At 46.7% G+C, this 13,922-nt stretch overlaps 1 protein-coding gene across 1 annotated transcript in view; it reads left to right on the plus strand.

Moving 5' to 3' along the window:
* Window positions 1–13,922, plus strand: part of BCAP31 (B cell receptor associated protein 31) — a 66,557-nt gene that overhangs the window by 33,233 nt on the left and 19,402 nt on the right. Inside the window, exon 7 of the mRNA XM_040322876.1 lies at window positions 6,546–6,646. Within this exon, the coding sequence (XP_040178810.1) occupies window positions 6,546–6,646 (101 nt within the window). The remainder of the gene's footprint in view (window positions 1–6,545; window positions 6,647–13,922) is intronic.

The following is a 13,922-nucleotide window of genomic DNA, read 5'->3' on the forward strand; positions in this document are numbered from 1 at the left end:
TGTGTGTGTGTGTGTGTGTGTGTGTGTGTGTGTGTGTGTGTGTGTGTATATATATATATATATATATATATATATATATATATATATATATATATATATATATAATAATTTTTAATAATTATTATTATTGTATATATATTTTTTCTAACTTTGCAACTTTTAAAACCAGAAACTTTAATAATGAGGATTGTATTTCAGACATCCCTAACCCTAAGGGCATTGACCAAAAAAAAGTTTGTTTGTTTTTTTTCAGGGACGGATGGACAGGGAGGGTAATTAGTAATGTTATATGTGGGTTGCCACATACCACCAATCTCAAAGAGAAAATAAATAAAAAGATAGACCTCCTTGAAAGAGAACCTCTGTTGGCTGACCATACTGCTGTAGGGGGTTTAACCGCTTGCCGCCCGCCCATATAGCATTATGACATCGGCAAAGTGGTTTAGATCTCTTGATCGGACGTCATAATGACGTGATCAGGATAACAAGCGGGCGCGCAGCGTGGTCGATCGAATGTGCTGTGTGTCAGTCTGACATACCGCAACTCCGATCGTGGTATGGAGCCGTCGACGGTTTATTTTCAGCACAGCCCCCATTTAGATGTGCCCATCAGCTGCCAGCCTGTGCCCCATAAACAAGAGCGCTTGTCAGTGAGTGCCAATAAATGTGCCCCATCAGTAATGCCTGTCAGTGCCCTTCAGATGCCACTCTGTAATACCTGTCAGTAGCCCCTCATCGGTGCCATCTATCATTGCCACCAGTCAGGTTTTTTTTTTTGTTTTTTTTTATATTTCAGTCCTTTTTTTTTTTTTTCAACCGTATATACTCAAGTATAAGCCGAGGCATCTAATTTTACCACAAAAAAATGGGAGAACGTATTGACTTGAGTATAAGCCTACGGTGGGAAATGCAGCAGCTACTGGTAAACTGTGCCCATCTGCAGCCTCACTGTGCCCATCTGCAGCCTCACTGTGCCCATCTGCAGCCTCACTGTGCCCATCTGCAGCCTCACTGTGCCCATCTGTAGCCTCACTGTGCCCATGTGTCTTTGATCCCCTGCGTCAGTCTTGATGAGGAGGGAGGTGATTTGAACCTGATTACGCTTTGTACATTGCCCCCTCTCAGATGATTCTCAGAAGGGCTGTATGCAGGATTAATTACTTGAGACAAACATTATAGGAAGTCCACACCGTCCCCTGTAACAAAGCCCCGCCTCCTCCTTGTCCGTGATGGATGGAACATTGATTCAGTTTCCCAGCATTATCAGTGTTCAGTCTAACACAGACAAGGAGACGGTGGGGCTTTGTTGCAGTGGATGGCGTGGAACAGTTAAGACTGACACAACGGGGGACTTGAGTATACGCTGAGGGGGGCCTTTTCAGCATAAAAAACTAGATAAATAGGGATAGAATTATTGCTCTCGCTCGAACGATCTCGGCGATACCTCACATGTGTGATTTGAACACATTAATACATGCGGCGAGCCTTGTATGTGCGTTTACTTCTGTACGTGGGCATGGCGGGACAGGGTGCTTTACATTTTTTTTTTTTTACATTCCCTTTTAAAGAAAGATTTTAATTTGGATCACCTTTATTTCTATTACAAGGATTGTAAGCATCCCTTAGAAAAAAAAGCATGGCAGGGCCTTTTTAATATGAGATCAAATTGTGCATCGGGTCCCCTGTGCATGTCGGTGGACAAGGGACCAAGCCCACACATGTGCTACCTTTTAGGAAGCGGCTTCCTTTTGGTGGCACATGTAGAAGAGGAGGAGCCTAGAGCTCCAGTGGGGAACTCCAGAAGAGGAGGATCGGAGCTGCTCTGTGCAAAACCATTACACAGAGCAGGCAAGTATAACATGTTTGCTATTATAAAAAAAATAAAAAAGGAACCTTGAACCACTTGCCGACCAGCCGCCATCGTTGTACGACGGCAGGTCGGCACGATCCTGTGAACTGTCGTGGCAGTACCTTGTTTTTTTTTTTTTTTTTTCTAATTGGATGGGTCCGCAGCCGCCTCCTCATTATCAGTCAACTAACCCCTGTGCTTGACCCCTTCACGCCCACTGTATGCAAATATGCGTTCTCGGCTTGAAGGGGTTATAGGGGGGTGATGCCTGAAGCTGCACCCATCACCCCGGTACCGTTTTTTTTTTTAAAGCCAGTGGTCCTCTTTTTAGTGATAACAACCAATGCGTTTAAAAGCCACACGGCTGTTATCCCAAGGAGCTGGAGGGGACGCCACCCCCCTCCCCCCCTACTTCTGCGACTCTCTCGTCCCACTCGGATGTTTGAGCGACCAGCTGTCGCAATCACCGACTGGAGGAAGACCCGAATGAAGCCCAGGAACGGCTCCGATCTCGTATCTAGTAACCCGGAAGCGATGTCATGACATCACTTCTTGTTTACTCGACTGCCAATGGCGCCAATTAAAAATAAATAGTATTCCAAAATGCTGATTTTGCCATTTTGAATGCTTTTAAGTACAAAGGTCTTATAGAAACCCGGATCCCTTCATAAAGAGTACCTGTCACCACCTATTAGGCCGCATTCACACCTGAGCGTAGCGTTTTCGGTCGTTTTTTCCGGCGTTTAGTCACGCGCATTCACGCGTTTGCATACATCGTTGTCCGACGTTTTTGAACTTTGTCGTTTTTCATTTTAGCCAATAGGAAAAATGCTCATCTCTTTCATCACTTGTTGCTCTGTTTGTAGATTTATTTCATCTTCTTCCTGGGTGAATATTCTATTTCACAGAACAGATTAAAGCGAAAAAACGTCAGTAGAAACGATAATTGTCGCGCTAGACGCTTGAATCGAGTGTTTCCATTCCTTTCTATGGGAATACATACGTTCAAAAACGCCCAAATCGGCCCGATTCACACGACAAAAAAGGATCCGTAACTTGTTTGAGCTTCAGGCGTTTTGGAGTGGAGATGTGAACCATCTCCATTGAGAATAATGTATTTTTTCCCCTCTAGCGTTTTTATAGCTTCACGCTACAAAACGCTCAGGTGTGAATGCAGCCTTACTGTCACAAGGGATGTTTATATTCTTTGTGACAGCAATACAAAGGATCAAAAAAAAATGTGCTCCTGCGTGCGAGCACGGAGGGACGGGTGCTTTTAATTACATTTTTTAAACTGTAAGAGAGAAAATATATATTTAAAGTGCCCCGTCCCTCAGTGCTTGCACGCAGAAGCGAACGCACGCGCTTCACGCAAGTCGCGCTCGCAAATGTAAATGGTGTTCAAACCACGCATGTGAGGTATTGCCACAATCAGTGGAGCGAGAGCAATAATTCTAGCACAGTACCACCTCTGCATCTCTAAACTGGTAACCTGTAGAAATGTTTAAAGCATCGCCTATGGGGATTTTTTAGTAACGTAGTTTGTCGCCAATTTTAAAGAGTGACATGTTGGGTATTTATTTACTCCACGTAATATCATCAGTGAATAGAGTCCTAGATATGTAAGGCAAGAGTTCTAATTTGGGGCCAGATTCAGAAATGGTTACGCCGGCGTATCAGTAGATACGCCGTCGTAACTCTGAATCTACGCCGTCGTAAATTTAAGCTTTTTCTGGAAACCAGATACGCTTAAATTAGGCTAAGATACGAGCGGCGCAAGTCTCCTACGCTGTCGTATCTTAGGGTGCATATTTACGCTGGCCGCTAGGTGGCGCTTCTGTTGAGTTCGGCGTAGAATATGTAAATGACTAGATACGCCGATTCACGAACGTACGTGCGCCCGTCGCAGTAAAGATACGCCGTTTACGTAAGGCGTTTTCCGGCGTAAAGTTTTTCCAACAAATAGCTGGCCTAGCCAATGTTAAGTATGGCCGTCGTTCCCGCGTCGAAATTTGAAAATTTTACGTTGTTTGCGTAAGTCGTCCGTGAATGGGGCTGGACGTAATTTACGTTCACGTCGAAACCAATACGTCCTTGCGGCGTACTTTGGAGCAATGCACACTGGGATATGTCCACGGACGGCGCATCAATCGTCAATCACGTCGAGTCACCAGTCATTAACATAAAACACGCCCCCCTGTTCCACATTTGAATTAGGCGCGCTTAGGCCGGCCCATTTACGCTATGCCGCCGTAACTTAGGAGGCAAGTGCTTTGTGAATACTGCACTTGCCTCTCTGACTTACGGCGGCGTAGCGTAAATACGATACGCCGACTCACTAATACGCCGCCGTACCTGAATCTAGCCCTTGGTGTTTTTGTGTCTCTGCAGTGAAGACTGCAAATATTAGATTTCGCCAGCAGATGGCGCTGGAACTAAAATTTCTTCTGGACTGTAATGTTTGGTTGAACAACTAGATGGACTTGTCTGTTTTTTCATCCAGACTAACTACAGTGCATCCGGAAAGTATTCAGAGCTTCATTTTTTCCACATTTTATGTTATAGCCTTATTCCAAAATTGGTTAAATTGATTATTTTCCTCCAAAATACTACAAACAATACCCCATACGTTTGTTTATATGTGATCAGCTGATCACATAGTAACAACCCTCTCACACTGACAGTGTGGAGGCTTCGTCAGTAAAACGCCACTAGTTTTAGCAGTGCTTTACCGTAGTTTTAGAGTCTCTTTTCGGTGCGCTTTTAACCCCCACTAGCGACCGAATAAAGGGTTAAAGCTTGCAGGTGCTTCGGCGGTGCTGCCCATTGATTTTAATGGGCAGGGGCGCTTTAGGAGAGGTGTATACGCCGCTCCCAAAGCACCTCAATGAAGCTGCTTGCTGGACTTTTTTGACATCTTGCTAGTGCAGCGCCCCAGTGTGAAAGCACTCAAGCCCTGTACACACGGCCGGGAATCCCGTCAGGAAAAAAATGACGGCTTTCCTGACAGGATTCCTGGCAAGCTTGCCGTGCATACAGACGGCCATTCAAAAGAACCGCCGTTCTTTTGAATGGCAAGAACGTGGTGACGTCATCGACTATGACGAGTCGGCGCTCGTCACATTCAATGCCATCGCCGCCATCTTGCTAAACCCCTACACTACCCTTGTATGCTACCGCACATGCGTCGAAGTCTCATCGAGCATGCACGGGTTTCCTGGGGACAGGTAAGCATACTGACATACGGTTTTCAATCTGCTGAGAATCCTGACGAGAAAATAGAGCGTAGGTTCTCTATTTTTCTCGTCGGGATTTCCGGCAGTTTCTTCGACGAGAAAGCATACACACGCACGGTTTACGAGGCTTCAGGCTTTAAACTGGCTTTTGCAGCTGAGGCATTTTTCAGGCATTTTTCAGGCACTTTTCAGGCGCTATTTTAGCACTAAAGTGCCTGAAAATGCCTCCAGTGTGAAAGGGGTCTTGAGGGCTCCTGTGATTGGCCCTCTACCCTGATCCGGGGTCAGCAATTAGAGCGCAACAGATGCACACCCCAGGCAAGGCGTGGTTCTGGGACAACGTCGGTGTACAACTGGATGACTGCGCTTTAGCCAATTATTGGCTATAGCGCAGTTAAACCTCTCTTGGAGAACATACAAATTCACAGTGGTCAGGAAAGAAGATTAAGTGAGGGATACCAAAATCCGAATGGCTTGGGCACAAAACACCATAACAAAGGCTTCATTTCTTAAAGCGGAGGTTTACCCTAAAACAATTATATACCATTCCATCCAGCATACTGCCGACATGTACAGTATGCCGTTTTTTTTTTCCCCGCTGTTCATACCGTTTAATCGTTGTTTTTCTTTTCAGACTCCCGCGGGGAATAGGCGTTCCTATGAAGAGGCGTAGATGATTGACGTGCGGCTAAGGCGCGTCACGCGTTCCGAAAATAGCCGAACTAGGACTCGGCTTTATATGGCGCCTGCGCAGTCAGCTCCTAGTCTGTGCGCAGGCGCCGTATAGAGCCGAGTCCCAGTCCGGCTATTTTCGGAACGCGTGACGCGCCTTATCCGCGCGTCAATCATCTACGCCTCTTCATAGGAACGCCTATTCCCCGCGGGAGTCTGACAAGAAAAACAATGATTAAACGGTATGTACAGCAAAAAACAAACAAACAGCATACTGTACATGTACCGTATGCTGGATGGAATGGTATAATTGTTTTAGGGTGAACCTCCGCTTTAAGGCTACTTTTACACTGGGGCAGGGGGACATTAGCGATAAAGCGTTGCAAGTTTTAGCCAAGCTTTTTGGCTGCTAGCGGGGCATTTTTAACCCCCGCTAGCGGCCGAGGAAAGAGTTAAAAGCCCCGTTGTTGAAGCGCTTTGTAGGCGCTTCGACAGCGCTCACGTACCGCCCCAAAGATGCTTGCAGGACTTTTTACTGTCCTGGAAGCGCACTGCCGTAGTGTGAAAACGCTCGGCTTTCACACTGGGGCTGCAGAAGAGGCAGATTACAGGCGCTTTTCAAGCTCTATTTTTTTGTGCAAAAAAGAACATCTGTAAAACGCCACGGCGTGAAAGGGGTCTTAAGGAATGGGGAACTGAGCCTTTAACCTTAGAGAATTTAGTTCGATCTGTTTAAAAAGGAGAGTGAAGACCTTCATTCAGAATGACTTTTCTTGATCATTTTTCAGCACTGCAGAAGTCGGAGAGCGAAGTGATCGCCATCAAGAAGCAGAGCGAGGGCTTAACCAAGGAATACGACCGGCTGCTGAATGAATACTCTAAATTACAGGTGAGAGTTGGTGCCGGGATGTCTGTATTGTGTTGATGATCAACATGGGGAAGAATGCAAGCAAGAAGGTCAACTTGTGGCATTTAGTTTTACCCATAGGGCCTTCCTGCATTTGCATTTATTTTTTATTATGCAGCAAGAAGGTGAAATGAACACCCTGTAACCCCCCCGCAACCCCCCCCCCCCTCCTGCCCCACCTGTTCGTATCTCCATGGATGATTAGCTGTCACTGCCCATGCAAACCGTGAATTTTAAATCCTTGCTCTTCTTCCCTTTCTTTTGTTGGAGCTGCAGGGACAAATCAGGGCATTTCTAATTGGTCACGGGCTGACACATGACTGCTTTGACCTGTGGGAATTACGCCAATCCGTCTTGGGAGTCTAAAGGAAAGAACAGCGGGGCTTTCAAATCACTGGACCGCTTTGTGGGCACTGACGTTCGATCACCCAAGCAGATAAGTGCAGCGGGGTCCCGGGGGGGGGGGGGGGGGGGGTGTGTAAGGTAGGGATCTTCAAACTTATGAAACAAAGGACCAGTTTACTGCCCTACTGGTCAGTGGGAGTAGAAAATACCATATGTTTGGTCAGTGGGAGTAAAAGAAATTCGGTTAGTGGGGGGAATAGTGCCCCATGATTGGTATCAATAGGAGGAATAGAGCCCCATGATTGGTATCAGTGGGAGGAATAGTGCCCCGTCATTGGTATCAGTGGGAGGAATAGTGCCCCATCATTGGTATCAGTGGGAGGAATAGTGCCCCATCCATTGGTATCAGTGGGTGGAATAGTGCCCCATCATTGTTATCAATAGGAGGAATAGTGCCCGGTCCATTGGTATCAGTGGGCGGAATAGTGCTCCATCATTGGCATCAGTGGGTGGAATAGTGCTCCATCATTGGTATCAGTGGGAGGAATAGTGTCCCATCCTTGGCGTCGGTGGGAGGAATAGTGTCCCATCCTTGGCGTCGGTGGGAGGAATAGTGTCCCATCCTTGGCGTCGGTGGGAGGAATAGTGTCCCATCCTTGGCGTCGGTGGGAGGAATAGTGTCCCATCCTTGGCGTCGGTGGGCGGAATAGTGCCCCATCATTGGCGTCGGTGGGCGGAATAGTGCTCCATCATTGATATCGGTGGGCAGAATAGTGCCCTGGATAAAGGCAAGCAAAAGGCTACAATCTTTGGCTCGACTTGTGTACAACTTCGGTGCCCATACATGGATCAAAATTTGTCCGGCACCTGCTGAATTTTGCTCATCACTTTTTGCTGCTCCAAAGGTCAGTGACTGAAATTGCAATCAAATCAGAAGAAAAGGAAGGCAGTGACCTTGTCTCAAAAAATGAAGACTTAAAGTCAATTTTAAACTCGCACTGGAATTGAGAAAATTGTGCTTCTCAAACTTTCATCAAAGTAACAGCTCATTGCTTCTATGAGGGGTTCCCCTGATGGGAGTTTGATGAACACAATTTTCTCAATTTCATTGTGAGTTCAAAATTTACTTTTTATTATTTTAATATCTACAGTGCCTTGAAAAATGATTCAAATTTTTTATTTTGTTTTACAAAAAGAAATGTGAAAAGTGTGGCGCGCATTTGCATTCAGCCCCCTTTAGGGTCCTTTCACACGGAGCGGACCGTTTCTGTGTCCGCGGGGATCCTCCGTCATCCCCGCTGAGCTGTCGGCGGATAGTGCGGTCCCCGCACACAGTGCAGAGACCGCCCTGTCTCTGCTCCGCTCTCCCCTATGGGGGATCGGATGCAGACGGACCGTCTGTCCGTCTGCATCCGATCCGTTCCGCCGAACGGAAGAAAATAGGGTTTCTTCCTTTTCGCAAAAGCGGATCCCGACGGACGCTAGCAGATGCTCCATCCGCTAACGGACGCGATCCCATAGGGATTCATTACAAGTCCGTTAACGGACTTGTAATGAACGGACGAACGGTCCGCTCGTGTGAAAGGACCCTTACTCTGATGCCCCATAACTAAAATCTAGTGGAACCAAATGAATTCAGAAGTCATCTAATTGGTACATCGAGTTCCACCTGTGTGTAATTTAATCTCAGTATAAATTTAGCTGCCCTGGAAGCCCTCAGAGGATTGTTAGAGAACCTTAGTAAACAAACAGCATCATGAAGGCCAAGGAACACACCAGACAGGTCAGGGATAAAGTTGTGGAGAAGTTTAAAGCAGGGTTAGGTTATAAAAAATAATCCCAAGCTTTGAACATCTCACGGAGCTCTGTTCAATCCACCACCTGAAAATGGAAAGAGTATGGCACAACTGCAAACCTCCCAAGACATGACCATCCACCTAAACTGACAGGCCGGGCAAGGAGAGCATTCATCAGAGAAGCAGCCAAGTGGTCTCATGGTAACTCTGGAGGAGCTGCAGAGATCCACAGCTCAGGTGGGAGAATCTGTCCACAGGACAACTATTAGTCGTCTCTCCACAAATCTGCCCTTTATGGAAGAGTGACAAGAAGAAAGACATTGGCGAAAGAAAGACATAAGAAGTCCTGTTTGCAGTTTGCGAGAAGCCATGTGGGGGAGGGGACACAGCAAACATGTGGAAGAAGGTGCTCTGGTCAGATGAGACCAAAATTCAACTTTCTGGCTTAAAAGCAAAACGCTATGTGTGGCATGAAACTAACATTGGGGATGAACACACCATCCCCACCGTGAAACATGGTGGTGGCAGCATCATGTTGTGGGGATGCTTTTATTCAGCAGGTACAGGGAAGCTGGTCAGAGTTGATGGGAAGATGGATGGAGCCAAATACAGGACAATCTTAGAAGAAAACCTGTTAGTCTGCAAAAGACTTGAGACTGGGGGGAGGTTCACCTTCCAGCAGGAGAACGACCCTAAACATACAGCCAGAGCTACAATGGAATGGTTTAGATCAGGGGTCTTCAAACTACGGCCCTCCAGTTGTTCAGGAACTACAATTCCCATCATGCCTAGTCATGTCTGTGAATGTCAGTTTCACAATGCCTCATGGGATGTATAGTTCCGCAACAGCTGGAGGGCCGTAGTTTGAGGATCCCTGGTTTAGATCAAAGCATATTCATGTGTTAGAATGGCCCAGTCACAGTCCAGACCTAAATCACATTGAGAATCTGTGGCAAGACTTGAAAATTGCTGATCACAGACGCTCTCCATCCAATCTGATAGAACTTGAGATATTTTGCAAAGAAGAATGGGCAGAAATGTCCCTCTCTAGATGTGCAAAGCTGGTAGAGACATCCCCAAAAAGACTTGCAGCTGTAATTGCAGAGAAAGGAGGTTCTACAAAGTATTGACTCCGGGGGGCGCTACACAAATGCCCCTCCCCCCACACTTTTTACATATTTATCTGTAAAAAATGTGGAAAACCATTTATCATTTTCCTTCCACTTCACAATTATTAGGTAGATTCAGGTAGAGTTAGGCCGACCTAACTCAGAATCTACGCCGACCTATGTTTAAGCGTATGCTCAAACGGAGATACGCTTAAACATATCTAAGATACGACGGCTTGCGCGGTCCTATCTTAGATTGCAATTTTTCGGATGGCCGCTAGGTGGCGCTTCCATTGCTTAGATTATGTAAATGAGTTTCTACGTCGATTCACGAACGTACGCCCGGCTGCCGCTTTACGCCGTTTCCGTAAGGCCTTAGACGGCCTAAAGTTATTCCACCTATGAGGTGGAATAACAATGTTAAAGTATGGCCGCTGTTCCCGCCGCGAGGTTCGAATTTTTTACGTCGTTTGCGTAAGTCGTCCGCGAATCGGGAGTTACGTCGTTTACGTCCACGTCGAAATCAATAGGCCCGTACGGCGTACTTAGCCGCACTGGGAAATGTAGGCGCCCGGCGCATGCGCAGTAACAAAAAACGTCAAAAACGTGAGGTCAAGCCTCATTACCATACAACACGCCCCCCTCCAACCCATTTGAATTAGACGCCCTTACGCCCGCCGAGTTTACACTACGCCGCCCTAAGTAAGGAGGTAAGTGCTTTGAGAATCATGTACTTGCCTCTCTTACTTAAGGCGGCGTAGTGTAAACGCGCTAGGCTACGCCGCCGCAAATTAGCGCGCCCCTACCTGAATCTACCTATAAGTGTCCCTTTGTGTTGGTCTATCACATAAAATCCCAATAAAAATACATTTACGTTTTTGGTTGTAACATGACAAAATGTGGGAAATGTCAAGGGGTATGAATACTTTTTGAAGGCACTTTAAATTTAGAAAGTCAGTTGCAAATCCTAAATGTGATGTCAAATTCAAAGAAAATCCCTGTAATCATTCCAGAGACTTGTATAGATCTCCTCCATGTATCTGGCTAAGCTTGCAGGGCGAGGTTTGCAGGTTGTCAGGCCCGATGGAGAAATCCTCACAGTAGCCCCTCCCCCCAGAGCAATCCCTTTGGGTCTTGTAAAGAAGAGTGAAAATATTTACAAAGTAATCCAATTGTGTAAGGACTGGACTACTGACCACTGCTTATGGGGGAGGTGGGCTCTGCACGTTTTGGATGCACCTCGCGGATCCAGTGTTGTCCTGCCGAGATCCTTTGATTCCCTGCTGCCGATCGATCCCGCACCACCATGTTGTTTCTTAACATTGAGGGGCCCAATGGCTTTTCCAGTTTCAACAAGCGGGCCTCCCGATTATTAATTAAACAAACCGCCTCCCATTATACAGTGCATCCTGAAAGAACTCACAATGCTTCACTTTTTCCACATTTTGTTATGTTACAGCATTATTCCAATAATGTATTAAACTCGTTATTTTCCTAAAAAATATGCAAACAATCCCCCATAATGACAACGTGAATGACGTTTGTTTGACGTCTTTGCAAATTTTATAAAAACAAATAAAAAAATCCCATGTACATAAGTATTACCTTATTAGAGCCAGAGGCTTCAAAAAAGTATGGGCTTGGATCACAGAGCACTGCGCTCTAATCCCACCCTGTTGTGTGACGATAGCGAATACGTTTCCACACTAAAGTTCTTCCCCGCCAATCAGGAGCTCTTTCCCGATTGGCCAAAGCGACAGGCAATCCTGTTGGATGCTTAGCGCTTTGGCGGAGGAGGAGACACATGGCGAAAGAAGCACCGGAGCTGCCGCCATCCCTACTCCAGGAGAGCAAGAGAGGACAGCACAGCCCTGCCACACGAGTGGGTAAGTGCCGGACCGCGGGGGGGGGGGGGGGGTGCTGTCAGTGCCCCACAGCAGGGGGTGGGTGGTGTTTGCTGCCCCCCAAAAAAAAGAATAACCCACCAGCTGCCACTGATGGCAAGCGTCATGTCTGGAGGGAACCAGGCACCGCTCATCACCTGGCTAATACCATCCCTACAGTGAAGCATGGTGGCGGCAGCATCCTATTGTGGGGATGTTTTTTCATTGTCAGGAACTGGGAGACTAGTCAGGATGGAGGGAAAGGTGAATTCAGCACTGTACAGAGACATTCTTGATGAAAACCTGCTCCAGAGCGCTCTGGACCTCAGTCTGGGACGAAGGTTCATCTTCCATGGTGTGCCAAGCTTGTAGCATCATACTCACAAAGACTGGAGCCTGTAATTGGTGCCAAAGGAGCTTCAGCAAAGGCTGTGAATACTTATGTAATGGGAATTTTTTAAATACCGTATTTATCGGCGTATACCGCACACTTTTTTGCCCTGAAAATCAGGGCAAAATCATGGGTGCGCGATATACGCCGATACCCGCTTTCCCGCGCCGAGTTTGAATACTGCGCCGGCATATACCGAGCGCAGTACACTCGTGTATAGTCGGGCAGGCTCGGCTCCTCTCGCGCTCACGTCCTGGACGTACAGGACGTGAGCGCAAGAGTAGCCGAACCTGCCCCCGACTATACACGAGTGTACTGCACTCGGTCTATGCCGGCGCAGTATTCAAACTCGGCACGGGGAGGACGCCGCACCCGACGAAGAGGACACCTGAAGCCGCAGACGGACGCCGGACCCGACGAGGCCGCCGCGCAAGACACCAAAACTACAAGTACAAAAATCTTTTTTCCACAGGAATGCGGGTCCACTTTAGGGGGGAGCGCTATACGCCGGAGCGCGCAATACCCCGATAAATACGGTACATTTTTTAATAAATTTGCAAAGATTTCAAACAAACGTCTTTCACGTTGTCATTATGAGGTATTGTTTGTAGAATTTTGAGGAAAATAATGGATTTATTGCATTTGGGAATAGGGCTGTAACATAACGAAGTGTGGAAGAAGTGAATACTGGATGCACGGAATGTGTTGTGTATATCCCAGAAGGTACAGCAGGTTCTGTGCACATCATTCATCTAGACAAGTGACGTGCTTTGGGGCAGGGTCCAAAAATAAAGACGTGTTGAGCAGGATGGGAGGGGTGGAGTAAAGGGAACGTGATTAAGTGGGTAAGGATCCGATTTAAAAAACGTGCTGGCAGGTTTTTATTGTCGAAATCCCAGTCGATGTTAGAAAAGCGGTGCTGTCAATGTTTGCCCCATACCTAAACTTGCTAGATTGGCAGAAATATCCCAAGGGCATTCGGATATTGGCCCGGTAATGTCTCTGGGCACCTTTTTTTAACCATGTGACTTTCGTGGCACATTGACATGTTTAGGCCGTGCTTCCCATGAGATGACCTTTTTATCAATAAACAAATAATGATGATAGATGGGAAATGCAGCTGACCTTCCTTGGATGAACAATGGCCACATTAATCTCCTCTCGCCGATTACACAGATTCCTTTGCTGCTTTATAAAAGGAGGGCAGAAAGAAGAACCTGAGAACCAGGACGTTTTTTTTTTTGGTCATTAAATAAATCATTGACTGCGTCTAAAATATCTGCTATTGGAGGTCCAGGGATTTGAATTCCCAGCTCTTTTCCTTCTCCTCTGTGCAGTGCTTCTGGGATGGACTAGATTGATTTTGATTGGTCGGCTCCATCCTGGAAGTACTGCACAGAGAAGAGGGAGAACAGCAGAGATTTCCTACCCCGGAGCAATGCACCAGCTGCAGGAGCCCTGAGAGCTCAGGATCACCGCAGGTAAGTACAGCAGAGACCTGGGGGGTGGGGAAGTGTGTACTGTGTTTATCTCTTAAAAAAAAAATAGATTTTTTTTTTTTGTTAAAGCGGAGGTTCACCCATAGAGAACCCCTTAGATGGATGCTCATTTTGTCTAGGGGAATCGGCTATTTGTTTTAAAATATGAGCTGTACTTACCGTTTACGAGATGCATCCTCTCCGTCGCTTCCGGGTATGGGCTGCGGGACTGGGCGTTCCTTCTTGATTGACAGTC

Source organism: Rana temporaria, chromosome 9 (genome assembly GCF_905171775.1).
Source record: "Rana temporaria chromosome 9, aRanTem1.1, whole genome shotgun sequence".
Lineage (NCBI taxonomy): Eukaryota > Metazoa > Chordata > Amphibia > Anura > Ranidae > Rana > Rana temporaria.